This window comes from Maniola hyperantus, chromosome 1, assembly GCF_902806685.2.
Source record: "Maniola hyperantus chromosome 1, iAphHyp1.2, whole genome shotgun sequence".
Lineage (NCBI taxonomy): Eukaryota > Metazoa > Arthropoda > Insecta > Lepidoptera > Nymphalidae > Maniola > Maniola hyperantus.
Genome location: NC_048536.1, coordinates 8,602,730 through 8,619,206, shown reverse-complemented (window position 1 = coordinate 8,619,206; position 16,477 = coordinate 8,602,730). Strand labels below are relative to the sequence as shown.

General features: G+C 35.0%; 4 protein-coding genes across 5 annotated transcripts in view; 2 read left to right on the top strand and 2 right to left on the bottom strand.

Annotated features, from left to right (window-relative positions):
• LOC117986607 (uncharacterized) overlaps positions 1-14,104 on the top strand; it is a 181,200-nt gene extending 167,096 nt beyond the window's left edge. Inside the window, exons 1-2 of one of the 2 annotated variants that reach the window (XM_034973511.2) lie at positions 11,825-12,055; positions 12,353-14,104. In XM_034973511.2, the coding sequence (XP_034829402.1) occupies positions 12,044-12,055; positions 12,353-13,018 (678 nt within the window). In that variant the 5' untranslated portion in view covers positions 11,825-12,043 and the 3' untranslated portion in view covers positions 13,019-14,104. Of the gene's footprint in view, positions 1-11,824; positions 12,056-12,308 lie in introns of those variants that run through there. The other variant, XM_069501657.1, reaches the window with a different exon arrangement.
• On the bottom strand, positions 1,733-6,615 carry Ccm3 (programmed cell death protein 10 Ccm3). Its single transcript, XM_034968491.2, has 5 exons — positions 6,385-6,615; positions 5,697-5,874; positions 5,136-5,268; positions 2,573-2,734; positions 1,733-1,990 (listed from the first exon to the last, which is right to left on the bottom strand). Exons 1-5 carry the CDS (start codon positions 6,454-6,456, stop codon positions 1,906-1,908), a joined length of 630 nt encoding a protein of 209 aa, XP_034824382.1. The 5' UTR covers positions 6,457-6,615; the 3' UTR covers positions 1,733-1,905.
• Arpc5 (Actin-related protein 2/3 complex, subunit 5) lies at positions 8,002-10,384 on the top strand. The gene is made up of 3 exons (XM_069509630.1): positions 8,002-8,277; positions 9,119-9,190; positions 10,057-10,384. Exons 1-3 carry the CDS (start codon positions 8,137-8,139, stop codon positions 10,294-10,296), a joined length of 453 nt encoding a protein of 150 aa, XP_069365731.1. The 5' UTR covers positions 8,002-8,136; the 3' UTR covers positions 10,297-10,384.
• tim (timeless) overlaps positions 14,105-16,477 on the bottom strand; it is a 29,330-nt gene continuing 26,957 nt past the window's right edge. The window contains exon 17 of the mRNA XM_034972834.2: positions 14,105-15,755. Within this exon, the coding sequence (XP_034828725.1) occupies positions 15,527-15,755 (229 nt within the window). The 3' untranslated portion in view covers positions 14,105-15,526. The remainder of the gene's footprint in view (positions 15,756-16,477) is intronic.

The window sequence follows — 16,477 nt, the reverse complement described above, 5'->3', positions numbered from 1 at the left end:
CTTTTTTTACCCGACCGCAGGGAACAGGGATAGTGCTTGTTACGAGTAGATAATATGTGCGTTTGTCGGTTTATCAATTCTCTCATAAACTTATTAACAAACATTAGTAATTAAGACAAAGATGTATGAGATGATCCCATATGATCCTCTCTTTCGAGTCGAACATCGCGTCGGTGGCATAACGACTAACGTACAGTAGCCGGAAGGAAATATTGTATATCGACCTTTAGAAAGGGATTTCGACTTCGTAGTGTCTCTGTCACTCATACCTATGTGACATTTTGTCGGTCTCGACGACCGAGACAACACTCTACGAAACCATCGATGTACAATACAACGCCTCAATAGCTCAACCGGTAAAGGAGTGGACTGAAAACCGAAAGGTCGATCACGGTTCAAACCCCGCCCGTTGCACTATTGTCGTACCTACTCCTAGCACAAGCCTGACGCTTAGTTGGAGAGGAAAGGGGAATATTAGTCATTTAATATGGCTAATATTCTTTAAAAAAAAAAAACGATATTAATTGTTTGAGATAAGATATGAGTCAAGTAGCCTACCTATTATCTAATATTTCACTTTTTGTGTAACTCTACTATAGGGAAAGGTATCTTGATCGGTTTGATCACAATTTAGCTCTTGACTGCGGTTGCACAGCATTGTTTCGATTCAGTCTGCATTGAAGGGCACAAAAGGGTGTGGCAGTTTACATTTGTACCTACTTACCATCATCAAGACGCGCTGAAAGGGACATATACAAATACGCTGGAAGAGGTGCTCCATACTACATGGCAGTTGTTTTACGCCCCACTACTTGTCAAATACGGTTAAAATTGACACTTTGGTCTTTGTGTCAAATTTGGTATTGACACTATGTTGACAGATGTCTTATCATCAATCAATACTTATAATAAAACTGTAACAGGTCAAATTCTGTACATTGAAGATATTTTGTACTTATAATAAAACTGTAACAGGTCAAATTCTGTACATTGAAGATATTTTGAAAATTTTTTTTCGAGGGCACTCTATAATCGATACTGAACACAAAACTGTAATTTTTTTCATTTTTGTCTGTCTGTCTGTCTATCTGTCTGTCTGTCTGTATCACGGCCGCGCATCACGCTGAAACTACTGAATGGATTCCAATGAAACTTGGTACGATTTGAGGTCATACTATGAGGAAGAATATAGGATACTTTTTATCCCGAAATTCAGCATGGTTCCCGTAGGAGAGGGGATGAAAGTTAAAATGTATACTGAGTTGTAATTCATTAACGCGTAGTCCGATTTCATTCATTCTTTTTTTGTTAGAAGTCCCTACGAGTGACCTATCACCAGCAGTGGACGTCTATCGGTTGATGATAATGATGAATGCCTAAATCTATCAATCTGTGTTTAAAACAATTTAGTTTGGGATAATGCAGCAGCCGGCCAGCATCTACGGTACAATGACTCGCTGCAGTGGTCTCGATGAGGTTTCAGATTTAATTTAATTTGTTTTAGTTTTAGTTTTAATGTAATGGTTTTTTTTTACTTTTAATTTAGATTTAAGTTTATTTAATAGAATTGTCTGTTCTTGTTATACCTTGCAAATAAAAATAAAATGGTATTTAGTTTAAAGAATATTGAATTGTAAAAGAATTTAAGTACCTACATTACAATATTATAATTTCTTACTTCGTATTTAATTGGATAAGAAGAGATACTTAGTTTCCATCACCAAAAACAATATCCATATTATAATTTATATTATCTTATAAGTTGCACACAAAGTTACTATTTTTCACTCTAGAAATTATGTCAATATAACTATAAACTAGCAGTATTAACAATAAAAATCTTTTACAAACTATATAATAATATAGGTACATATTTATCTAATGGAACATCAAAAATAATACTTCTTACTCTGATTTATTTTTCACAGTGTATAAGATTTGATTTGTTTGGTAAATCAAATAGAGTGCACTCACAAATACAGCATTTGCCCTGAAACAAAGAAAATATTTTAATATAATCCTGTAGGACTTTAAACGAGAACTTCTTGTATCTAAATATGCAGATATGTAATTAATTTCTGGGAACTATTTGGATGAAATTTTAATTTTTTTATTTTGAAATATTGCACACAAATAAAAGGACACACATAAATTTGTTTTAGATAGTGTTTTACTTTCGAAGTTTACTAAGACAGGTTTCATCATAATACCAATTAACACAAAAGGCGCAGATACTTGTTATAATGGAGCATCTATCCAAATTCTAGTCACCACAAAAAGCAATTATATCTCAAAGTCCGAAACACAAACAACGTCGCAAGGGTCATAACATTTATGTCCTACACAGCTCTTAAAAGTAACAACTCGAAAACTGTATAACACGCGTAGAAGCCGCGCATATGTCAGTCTTTTTCTTAAGAGTATGTTAGATAATTTAATCATAATGCTAAGAGTCCACTTATAATAAGCAGAAGTTAGCTGTCATTGTCTTGGTACAAGTGTAATGACTTACTAGAGCTAACTTCTGAAATATTGCTAGTGCAACCTAGGCCTAGTAACAGATCCAACTTACTGTCCCTCTTTGAAATACTCTTTAAGTGTATTGGAGAACCGTTTAGAATATTTGACAAATTCCCTCTTCCTTTGCTCCAGTGCCTGCTTGCCCGTGCCAGGAGTGTATGTTGACACCTCATTAACTGCATCCAATAATTTCTTTATAGCTGATGCTATTTCCCTGTTCAACAAAAATCAAATTATAATATACTACTAGCTATGTGGGTGCAATCCTGGGCACACACTTTTTGGAGTTAATATCACTTACTTTAACGGTGGAAAAAAACATCGTGAGGACACCCGCATGTCAGTTCTCTATAATGTTCTCAAAGGTGTGTGAAGTCTGCTAATCCACACTGGCCCAGTGTGGGAGACTATGTCCCAAGCCCTTCTTATTCTGAGACCTGTGCTCAGTATTGAGCCGGCAATAGGTTGATCATGATGATGACTTGCTGACTGATCTTGCTTCACAAAAACCTACCATAGTGTCTATTTCATACAGGTGAGTTGTGACTACCGTGATATATACAGGGTTACAGGAAAATAGGACACGATCCCGTTAAGGGGTTATAGTACAGGACATTAACTATCAAACGACCCCTAAAGTGCTTATGCGAAAGTGTATCGTTTTCGAGTTATTAATTTTTTTATTTTTTTCTTGGTAAAAGGGTGTTTGCCACTTTAAAAATTAATAAAAAAAAGGAACAAAGTATTTCTGCAGATTTTTTTTTATTTCTTGCTAGTACATATCCTTGTTAATAATAAACAGTTATAAAACAAGAAAAATCTTCAAGCATTTTAAAATTACAGTCCAAAAACTGTACAAATTTTTGATTTTTAAATTTAATTCATTGAATAACTTGCAAATGTTCTGTAAAAATTACTATGGCACTTATCCTGCGGATTATTTTAAAAACATCTACGTTTCATTAGCTATCCATTGGTACAAAAAAATTACAAAAAAAATCATAAAATCAAGAAAAAATTACACAACAAAGAGACCAGGTAGAAAATTCTAACAAATGCTATTGCCAAAGAGTTAAATCAGAATCTATGTAAAAACGAGTTTAATGCAAAATAGTTAAAGATTATTTTTAATGAGGTCAAAAGGTAACATAAAATCAGTCAAGTGCGAGTCGGGCTCGCACACGAAGGGTTCCGTACCATTCGTACAAAAAATAACACTTTTTAATTTTTTTTAATTTTTATGGCGGCCAGTATGTAATTTTTAGTATTTAATGTTATAGCGGCAATAAAAATACACATTCTGTAAAAATTTCAAGTCTCTACGTATTAGGGTTCACGAGATACAGTCCACTGACAGACAAACGGACGGCCGGACAGACGGACGGACGGACGAACGAACATGAAATTTTCACAAAATGTGTAGTTTTATAGCCGCTATAACAACAAATACTAAAAATTACAAAATGGCCGCCAAAAAAATAAAAAAATAAAAAAAATTGTTATTTCTTGTACGAAGGTAAGGAACTCTTCGTGTGCGAGCCCGGCTCGCACTTGACTGATTTTATATTACCTTTTGACCTCATTAAAAATAATCTTTAACTATTTTGCATTAAACTCGTTTTTACATAGATTCTGATTTAATTCTTTGGCAATAGCATTTGTTAGAATTTTCTACCTGGTCTATTTGTAGTGTAATTTTTTCTTGATTTTATGATTTTTTTTGTAATTTTTTTGTACCAATGGATAGCTAATGAAACGTAGATGTTTTTAAAATAATCCGCAGGATAAGTGCCATAGTAATTTTTACAGAAAATTTGCAAGTTATTCAAAGAATTAAATTTAAAATTTGAAAACTTGTACAGTTTTTGGGCTGTAATTTTAAAATGCTTGAAGATTTTTTTAGTTTTATAACTGTTTATTATTAACAAGGATATGTACTAGCAAGAAATAAAAAAAAATCTGCTGAAATACATTGTTCCTTTTTTTTATTAATTTTTAAAGTGGCAAACACCCTTTTACCAAGAAAAAAATAAAAAAATGAATAACTCGAAAACGATACACTTTCGCATAAGCAATTTAGGGGTCGTTTGATAGCTTATGTCCTGTACTATAACCACTTAACGGGATCGTGTCCTCTTTTCCTGTAACCCTGTATACATTTAAACCATTCTCTTTATTGTGAAATGTTCTAATTTGGTGAGAATAACTGAAATACACATAATTAATAACCGGTTACGAACAGACAAAGTTTAAATATTATTTTGTAGCTGGTTACGAAACATTGGTTACCAGCGTGAACAGAACCTATTATATGAGTATGCTGAATAAAGACAGAATAAAGGTCTTATCACTAACATTTAGTTCCAAGTACGTTCACATGACGCTCACTGCTGCTATCAGCGCCAAAATGTATGTGTGGCGTCAATATGACGTTCAGTTATTTGTAGCGTATGTAGTGTGTCCACACTTTTAATTTAAAACAAACTTTAATAACATTGGTACTGATTCTGAGCACACCCAAATTTTAGAGTATTCACATCCTCTCCTCACTAATGTAATTTACTGTTTTTTGATCTTAATATTATTTCTATACAATACTACTACCTACTACTCACTTGATAGTCTCGAGAAATGTCTTTCTGTCAGTGATTTCATCGGGAATTCTGCTTAGTATTTTTTTCAATGCAGCAGATTTCTTATTCAATTCTTGAAATGCTTCTTCTGATCTGTTCAATCTTAGGTCTGCACCTGTTTTTAAAGCATACTACATAGTATTTATAGGTAACTAAATGAATCCAGCATCTTTTGAATCCAGAACTCTTTGATTTTCTGGGATAAAAATGTAACCTGTTCTTCTTGGCATGTAAGCTATCTCTGTTCCAAATTTCATCGCAGACTGACACTTTTGAATTTATAATAACGGTATGGATTATTAATTAATTTATTTAATGGTATGGTGGGTGGTATGCTTTAGACATTTATATGGACAAAGTCATAAACATCATCTATTTGATATAGAAATAGCTTATATCCTGGAGACAGGCACAGTCTACTGGTTTATATCCTGGAAAATCAATGAGTACCTACCCACAGGATTCTTAAAAAAAATTAATTCATATGGACAAAGTCACAACCATTAGCTAGTAAGTAATAAATTTGAATAAAGCTATAATTACATTCAGACTCAGTCAGTGTTCCTTGAAGACGGAGCAAGCTTTCATTCATGTTGACGGGAATGTCAGCTCTCCTCATGATGCCAGCCACCAGGTCATAGTTGAGTCCAGGCACAGCAGCCTCAGCCTTTGTAAGAGCAGCTCGCAATGTTTGTGATGCTCCCAAATCATATTTTTCTAGCTGAAATATATCATTCATGCCCATTAACTATAAGAAGCCAATGCTTACTAAGTGGTTAGGGTATGTAATTCAAACAAAAAAGTGTAGTTTATCAGTGTAGTTGTTCAACTACAGTAGATATTGGTTACAATGATGATGAAGGGACCATTACAATCCTGTTGCTATATCTGGAAGTCACTGTATAGATATAAAGAAAATATTTATTAAAATTATGTATTTTTCCAGTCCTTTAAGTTGTATACCACAACTGTTATATAAAGGTTTTAAAGAAATGACACAGGTGATCTTAAGTCCGACAATGACTGGAGATTTTAATGAAACTGTGACATAAAATTACCAAATCCAAATAATAGAATTCCTCCTTGTAACAATTACATACAAACTTACAAGTTTGTTGTTAGTATTGCATCTCATCAATTTTATTTAGGAACTGGGCAGATGATGAATAGAATAGTGATAGCAAAATGCGTAATATGTATGTTAGATATTAAAGTAAAATGTCTCATTTACCTGAGATAGTACAGGACGTATAAGTACAGGCAAAACTAAAGAGGTGACAGGTAATTCATCCCCCATTGTCATTCTGACTAAATAATATGTTAAAACCAAACAGCAAGATTAATTAAAAGTCAAGGCAAGACTATTATTTGTTGCTAAATTTTTATTTTTTACGTTCCCCAGACACACACAACAGCTGGCAGCACAAACCTGTGTGTGGCACAAACACAGCACAAAAATCACCTTGAAAATCACAGATAAAAATGCAATTTGACAATGACAATGTCAACTGTCATTTTTACTACTGGTTTTACAGCTCTGGGTGGTAGCTCTTTTGAGCCTTTGTCTTTTTAAATGACAAAAATAACTCCAAATATTAGCCAACACCCCTGTGGTGCTAATTCAAGATGTATCTACTAGGTACTTCTCAACTAAAACTTATCAGATGATTAAAGTGAACCCAGGCTATGTCAGTTAGTTGTAGTTATCTATACTGTACTGTAGTAAATACAAATAAATATATATATATACAAATAAATATTTCTTTCAAAACACGTCCATTTTGCCATTTAAGCAGACTCTTTAAATTTAGTGGGCACCTCGCGAGGTCCACTCTAATTTTAGAAAATTTTGGGTTGACGTTTCTTAATTTAGGCATTTAGTTCGTGCAACAGAATAACTTTTGCTCTTTAAAATCTAAATTGAATAGTTTAGTGCTGTCAAATTCAATTTTAGGTTAGACCTGTCATTTAAGTGGGTTTTCAGAATAACACACCTTTCTAAGTCTAATGTTAGACGTTTTAAAATTAGAAAATCGCCTAGAGAATCGGCCCCTTTATATACTCTTTAACTATAAATATGGTACGTTCTTGTTCTAATCAAAGGTTCTAATATGCTCATAAAGGCTAGAACCCAGAGCAGTAAAACCAGTTTTAAAAAGTTGTTTTAACTATACCCTCCGACCGTAGACTGAATAAAAAAAAGCTAGACTAAAGTACTGTGTAACCGCGACTGAGATAGCGATAGCCCGACGTAACGATGAATAACACGACAATTTACCATTGTTTAGCAGTTAGTCAATATTTGTATTAACCGATCAACATTTTTGTGCCGTTTGCCGTGGAGACCCTGGGGCCATGGAGTCTTAGTGAAAAAAAATTTTACGAGACATTTCACAGCGATTAATAGCCTCATCTGGTGACAGAAGGGCTGGCTCATTTTTTGCGCAACGGATCAGCCTGGCTGTCCAGCGCGGAAATGCAGCCAGTATTCTTGGCACCATTCCACGCGGTCATGATTTATATAGTAATTAGATAAAGCTAGCTTTAAGTTTTATTGTAAAATTAAAAAAAAAAAAAGTAAATAACTAACTTATGAGAAATACAATGATGCCACGAATTCTCAAAGTTTGTTTTGCAACTAATGTTGTATTCCCTGAAACAAATCGGTTACACGATAAGGGACAATATCTCTGTTTATCACATTAATAACTTTATCTGTGCTCTCTTTTTAGTGTGAATGAGAAAGCAAACGTTCCTTTGTCTAGATTTTTTACTCCGTCTACGCCTCTGACAAATACCTGTTTATAACTAATGTTATTATTGTTATTGGTCTGTGTTTATATATGTAACATAAATTCCACTTCCACAGACCAATAGATAAATTCCAACTCCCAATGCTCCCAAGTTCGTGATAAATAATAAATACCTAATTCATTCCAATTTCTTCTTTATAAATAAGTGCTGCCTAATACTTTAAGATAAAATGGCGAAAAATACTTCTAATTCGGCGTTCCGGAAAATCGATATAGATCAATACAATGAAGATAACTTCAAGGAAGACGAGGCTGAACAATCTATGCCTACTGGACCGGACGAGGGCGAAGTTTGTGTGTTACTCAACCAATATCCTTTTTTATACTACGACCACAACTTTCTTAATCATAAATAATTATCGTCTAACACGCTGCTTGAAGTTATTATCATCAATACAAAATGTATAAAGTCCTGACTCATCAAAGCACAGCCCTTACGTTTGGAAGAAAGTACTGTGTGCTTTGGATCTAGAAAGCTGAACAGTTTCCCTTTATTTTTTGAAACTAGGAAATCCGTGAAACAAAATTCATACTCGGAACTCGTATTATGCTTAACATAATTACTTGCTCATTATAATTATTAAATAGATAAAAACTGTGTTTAGTACATATCTATAAGTCATGGCGCCCATACAGATATCTCTTATCCCAGTCTTTCTCTTGTCTGACTGTAGGATGCGAGCTATCTCAGTGCTAAATTTCATTAAGATTAGTTCAGCACACAACCTGTGAAGAGGTAACGTTAACTAAAAGACTAACTTCTGGATTTATAATAAGGATTCATCAGGGTTCCTAATACCTAACCACACTCATCAGAATGGCTCTTAGTAACAACAAATCAAATCAATCTGACAAATCTTATAGAAGAAGCCCATTCTCACATGAGGCAATGAAAATAAGACCTCATTTCAATGCTGATGCAACTTATTGCTTTGGCACATACTTTTCTTTGTTACACTGTTTACACTGAGCAACTTATCAAACCCAACAGTGGCAGCATCAATGCGACTAGTCTTATGCAACTCGGTGCTAGTCGCCAGCATGTTGACAATACAACTTTTCCTAAAGTTGCTGACATACTACTTTATGTCAGAACAAGCATATCTAGATAAGTTACCAAAATCAATGTTTTTCCTTATCCAACAAAATACAGGTCGTTATGTTGAAGCTCTTAAACATGTGTTGAACAATGCACCTCTGGGATCATCTGATCAACAAATCAAGGTAAGAACTTCTAGTTTTTATTACTTTGTGACTACGCCATCTGCATTAAGGTTTTAAAAATGCCACGAGTTTCAAGGATGCAAGCTATCTCTGTACCAAAAGATAAAAACCTCTTGAATTTCCAGGAGAAAAAGTGGCCTATATCAGATATCCATCATTGGGTTACAAGCTATCTATCAAATTTTGTCAGAATCAGTTATGTTAACGGATGGGCCATTAAGAGCTAGCAAACAGACAGACAGACAGACACACTTTCGCATTTATACGTAACTAGGTGATGCCCGCGACTTCGTCCGCGTGGATTTCGGTTGTTTTAAAATCCCATGGGAACTCTTTGATTTTTCGGGATAAAAAGTTGCCTATATAAACCTAAAACGAGATGCAAGCTACCTCTGTACCAAATTTCATATAAATCAGTTGAACAGGTAGGTCTTCAAGAATCCAGTGGGAACTCTTGATTTTCCAGGATAAAAAGTAGCCTATGTCTTTCCCCCAGATGTAAGCTAACACTGTACCAAAATTATATCAAAATCAATTAAACTGTTGGCCGTGAAAAGCTAGCAGACAGACACACACTTTCGCATTTATAATATTAGTATGGATATTAGTATGAATGGTAAATTTATCCCTAAAATACTGGACAAGTTTTAGGTCTGCCTTTTCACTATGCTGTATGATGACTTGCCAGCAGGTCTGATTGCAGCCAAGCACTAGTCCATAAATTAAAAAAGAAATGCACACCATCTCGTACATCCATGAACTTAACAGCATGGTGAAAAACAGCCTTAGTCTAGACTCTAGACAAACAACTGAAATTTAAATTAGTTAGTTAGTATGTATTTATTATCCTTGTTTTCTGCTTGCAGGATAACGCACTATCACTCACTTTAAAAGTATTAATTGCAGTAAAATCAGCACAAATTGAAGAAGTTGTTGGAAATTTATCACTCGATGACATAGACATTTTAATGAAATACATATACAGGGGATTTGAATATCCCTCAGAGGGCTCAAGTGGTCATCTTTTACTTTGGCATGAAAAAGCATTCAACATTGGAGGTTCTGGATCTATTGTCAGAGTCTTATCAGACAGAATGAAAGTGTAATTTTATGTACTTTTCCAAACATTTTATTTATAATTAGTTTTACTTATTATAATTATATTGCCTACTTAATAAACGTTATAATATTATGTTAAGTGTGTTATTATTAGAGATGCCGGCCAGCATTTGTTATGTCAAATTATTTTCTAAAATTATTCAACATTGAATCCATCCTTTTAGTATAAATCTATATACTAATAATAATATAAAAAAAGAAGAAAGTTTAGTTTGTTTCTTATCGATAAACTCTGAAACTACTAAACCAATTTTAATAATTCTTTCACCATTAGAAAGCTACTTCATCAATTGACTACAATGTACCGTGGATGAAGTCACGTCGTAAAAAAATCAATAACAGTAGTCTGACCTTACGGCTTACACACCCTTACCTGTGCCCTTACACCCCACATAACCCTCTCCATTTTAGGCTGCATCATCACTTGCCACCGGGTCTGATTGCGACCAGGCGCTGGTCTATAAATTTAAAAAAAAACTACGAATAACAGCTGTATGATATACTACCTAAGTACCTAGTACCTACCCCATTTTCTAGTAAGCTAGCAATACCTAGCTACTCCAGCAAGGTCTGTTTATTCAGAAAGACTGTTTGATTTATGAAAAGTGTAATAGACAGAACGTATATTTAAGCAAGTAGATCCCCGCCACTTCGTCCACATAAAATGAGCTTTGTTAAAAATCCAGTGGGAACTTCGATTTTCTGGGATAAAGAATAGCATGTGTCCGTCTCCAGGTTAGTGTGAATTTCCCGTGGGTACTCCGATTTTCTGGGATAAAAAGCAGCCTGTGTTCGTGTCTCTACAATGCAAGCTGTATCAAGTAGGTTTAGATTTTTAAATCCCGTAGGAACTTTGATTTTCCGGGACAAACAATATATATGAAGACAACAGACTGAATAGCCTAACGAATGGGCTGTGAAAAGATAGCTGACAGACAGACACACTCGCATTAATATCAGTACCTACCTATGTATTACATCGACATAGTCACAGCGCAGTGTTATATGTGCGCAAAATGTAGCGACGTTTGCGGGGTCGAGTAAGTATAGTTCGCGACAGGTCGAGATGGCGATCATCACCGCACGTCACCCGCGCTCGCCCGCACCGGGTTAAAGAGGTTCCGGAACGGTCAAGCACGTAGATTTTTGCTTGAGTCAAGCATTTACGTGATTGATTCGATTTTATATTTTTGCTTGACGCGACTTTCGGACAGTGTTCGATTATTTCAATGTATGAAAAAAGTGCCGTTTGCTTGATCAAGCAAAAAAACCTACGTGCTTGACCGTCTCGGAAGCTCAAGGCGGGGTCTGTGCAGGTGTGCGGGGCGTCCCCACTCCCCACCCTGCTATCTCGACCTGTCGCGTACTACATATATTATATAGGTATTCGCTTTTTTATAACAAGTAATTCCGAAAGACTCAGATTTTAACTGAACTTCCTCCCTCTATCGGGTAAAATAAAAATCATGCAAATCGGTCCAGCAATCTCGAAGAAATCGGTGTAGTGTAGTAGTAGCAGGTACCTACTTATATCTGCAGCTTACAGCAGTGAATGTTACAGCACCACTAAGCTTTTCAACGAACACAACGATACCAAGTGACTGTTAAAGAAAGTAATCGTTAGTTCGGCTACACGAACCAGCCTCTTCACCTAGAGAAGGTGCTATATAAAGCAACACACTGCCGTGGAGAGGCGATAGTTCTAGTTTCACCTTGGTCTTACGCTCACTCAAAATGGAACTACTGGTTAGTATTTTTTGTTGATCTTGTTTTGTTGATTGCGTCGGCAATCATATTATCAGATGGTCTCCTACTCGGAAATAATCAGATTACATAACGTCCTATTATATCACCATAGTAAATACTTCCGTTCATGACGAACACTAGGTATTTATAAATGAATGTAATTATATAATAAACCGGTTATATAATAAAATCAATCAGATTTTTAACAAAGCTACCTACTTTCAATTTTTTTCTAAATTAAACCTACCAAAAGAAATGAACCTTCAACCATCACTCATTGTTTTACTTTTGTTACAGAACTTAATAATATTACTCTGCTGCACTACCATTTGTTTGGCGTCACATCACTCACATCATACTCACGTGATACCGGTTGAGGGCTATGAAACGGAACTCGAGAATCTCGGCGAGCACGTCGAATACCCAGAAACTCCAGTTAAAGTTATCAAGATTACTAAGACGATAGCAGTCAAAGTGCCGGTCCCATACCCGGTGAAGATCGTCGAGAAAGTTCCATATCCTGTACATGTCAACAAACCTTACCCAGTGCCGGTGCCACAAATCATTAAAGTTCCCGTCGCGCACCACCCTCACGGGCACGAGGCCCTCGACGTCGACCATAGCAATCAATTCCAGGAGCGGCAACATAACGGGAACTCCTACCAAGTGCAAGAGCATCCGCATGGATCACAACAGGAAACATTCGATGGATCAGTGAATCAGTCCTATGAGGGAGGAAATCATGGTAACAGCTACAGTGCCCCTAATGTCGGAGAGTATTCCGGGGAAGGTTCACCTGGCCAATATAGCCAGCAGGCTCAAGACTTTCAAGGATCGGCGGACGATCTAGATGGGCATAATTCTTTTGAATCCAAAAGTTACGACTTAGCTATCCAAAACTATTTGAACAATTTAAAGCCTTCAAAAGGAAATTATGCAGGTCAAGAAGGAGGCTATCATTAATGTGGAATGTGAGCTTTTAGGTCGATTCTGTACTACGATGATGTCTCAAAAATTAAAGGCAGTAAAAGAAAATCACCATGTAGTTCAGATGGCCTAAGTAAATATTGTAGTACCTGACAGCTATAAGAAAATAAGGTGTTTAAATGCATTCTAATATTTAAAAAAAATTTACAAAAAAAGACTTCGTTACATAAACACTAAAAATTGAAAAATAATTTAATTTATTACCGAATATATTATGTATACAAGAGTTAATATAGTTCCATAATAATACTTTTTGGTGCCGGTGCCAATTAGCTTTAGCTGCGCGAATCGTCTAGACTTCATATTTTTATGGGACTCCACAATGGCACCTCATTGGCACCGACCCCAAAAAATAATTATTATGGAACTATATTAACTCTTGTATACATAATATATTCGGTAATAAATTAAATTATTTTTCAATTTTTAGTGTTTATGTAACGAAGTCGGTTTTTATTTTTTTTGTAAAAAATTTTTATTTCACAATTTTTAGTGGCCCCATGGAATTATGCTATGACTGGTTAAAAATCTACTGTTTACTAAGCTATTACACTGATCGCGAGCAATTTACTCTTATCCGTTGAGGAGTTCCAGTATCTATCTTCGAAGATGTTCATCAGATCTTCACCAAATTGAAATGGGACCAACTTTGAAGTATACCCTTTCAAACAAAAAAAGAATTTTCAAAATCGGTCCAGGCGTTTTTGATTCCGACGAATTGAGAACCTCCTCCTTTTTTTTAAGTCGGTTAAAAAGGTTCTTTCTATTTTTCAATGTAGAATTTTAGCCTAAATATGCTGCATTGATATGGTAATTTTTATAACAGCTTTATAAGTACGTAATATCGTAATTATGTGATTGTAAAAAAAACTGTACCAACGATTGTAGCAGTTTATACAAATTGTTGTATGTGATATAAGTGTATTTACATTGACCTGTTAAGTTTTTGTTGCGTGCAGTCTGTTTGTTTGTTACTAAATGTGTAAGTAAGTATGTGTTATGCAATGGTGTTAAATTTTGAAATGATTGAAATAAAATAATTTATTAAATAAAATTACTAAATGCGTATAAACTTTTATTTACTAAAACACTACAAATTTTTTTTTGGTTTTTTTCTGGACAGCATTTTATAGATACTACTTCACATAATAAAGCCACACCCCAATAAAAGTAAAATTTCAAACATTTAATCTAATATACTTAAATACATTGAAAGTTGTAGTTCATCATCAATCAATCATTTTCATTAAAAATAATTGTTTCTTAATCAATTACAATTTGTTAATTGTAATGTAAAATGGACCCTGGCGTATTTAATCTGCTTAAAAATTATATTACACCTAAGACAATAATATTAATGGTATGTATGTATAACATAGAAATCATTTAATTATTATATTTTTGTACGTTTTTAGGACTATTGGACATCGAACGGATCTCTACAAAGCTTTCGTCAAACTGCAACTTGTACAATTTTTTTCGATGTCGGTCCAGCAGGTCCCGAGTGATTAAGACGGTTAATCGAGCCACTTAAAGTTAATGTTATGGTTAGAAGTCCTCAAGTTTTTCAGCGATTTACGCAATCGAACGAACGAGTCTCTGGTCTCAAGAGGGTCCACATCGACTGTAAACTGGCAACCGGTACTATCTCAATTTTAACAACTTTACAGGTGAAGGGAAAAACTTGTTTCCTTGAGCTAAATCTCCCCCAGTCGAGTTTTTTTTGTTATACTTATGTTTATTCTATCTGTGAAAACTTGTCATTAGCTTTAATCTTCTTCTGTTTTTACCTATTCATTTTTTCATATTAGCTGTAAGTTTTTCTGTTAAATAAAATAGAATAAAATAAAAATAAACAGTGACTGTATACGCCTGCTAGTGTAGATGAAGCCTCCCAAGTGTGTATTCTTCACTATTTTGAACTGTGACAATGGAGTGAGTGACAACATTTAAATCTTCAAAATTTTGAGATAAGACAATATGTTATCAATTCACAGTCGATATGTTATAAACAAAACATGGCTTTAACTTATTGACTAAGGTTCAATTTTTAATTAAACAAAGAAAATTGATGTTTTTTGTGCTACCAGCTTTTGCCGAAAAATTAGTGTTGGGACATGTGCCATGGGTTTGATTCGACTCCTAAACAAACCTTTGTGGTACGAACATAGTAGTTTGCCTGGGTATCACTTTTCCATATACGTAGGTATATACATATGTAATATGTACTGTATAAAAAGTATTGGAAGATACATATGTGTCATAAAAATTGTGTGAGCTCAGTCGAAAATATAAAGAAGTAGGAACTGGTTCATTGACTCATTTATAATGAAACAACTGAACCATATCACATCCCTATTACTTTAAATATAGCATCAATTTTTACTATTTGACATTAGTTAATGTTCAAAATGCTTTGTTTAATTAAAAATTCGATATAGGTATGGCTCACCGACCAACCGCCCTTGTGTGTGTTGCACAGGATTATGAGCCACAGTAGGTTTTAAAATGGGGTAAAAACTGTACGCGGGGTCGTTTTCCGGCGACGAAGCTTCCTAGGTCACTGGAGCTGTGCGTGTCTGCGGCGTCGAGCGGGTCGGGCGCGGCGACGAGCGGCGCGCGGCCGGCGCGCTGCAGCGGCTCGGGCTTCTCGTCCTCGTCCGACACGTACATGCGCGTGAGGTCCGACGCGACCGACGCCGTCTCGCAGACGCTATAGAACACGTATTACATGACCAAATAGCTAAGCGTGCAGTAAAGTACCAAAACACCATGACGCTAAATTATTATTTGGTACCAACACTATTTTTACCTTCCAAATCGAGCTATAACTAGTAGGTACACAAAGATTTAGAAAATCTTTACATTCTGGGATAGATACTAGATGGATATTTCTATGTTTTATTTTATTAAAACCTCTTTAAAATACCAAAGTGAAACGTCTTTAATAAAAAAGTGACTATCTTTAGTCACTATCTTTAGTCACTTTTTTATTAAAGCCAACAAGCTGGCATTCATTATATATTTTTATCAATATCAAAGATGGTCTTAAGGCCATGATGGATTTTTTTGTGTTGCAATAAAAATGCGTAAATTCTTGTTTGTAACCCATTGCTGGCTCACTACTGAGCACGGGTTTAGAAGGGTTTGCCCATAGTCTACCACAATGGTCAAGTTCAGATTGGCAGACCTCGCACAGAATCACCGATCATGAGCAGCTCTCAGGCATGCCGGTTTCCCGCTGTTTTCTTTCACCGATATAGCAAGTGATATTTATTATAGGATATTTGACAGCATGTAAAATATAGGATCCATAAAATACGGATACCATCAATAGATAGTATCCGTATTGAATATGAATTTTGGAAACCAACTATTTAGTCAGTTTAGAAAAATACGAGATATTTTAAAAGAAAATCGACAAAGAAAATTATA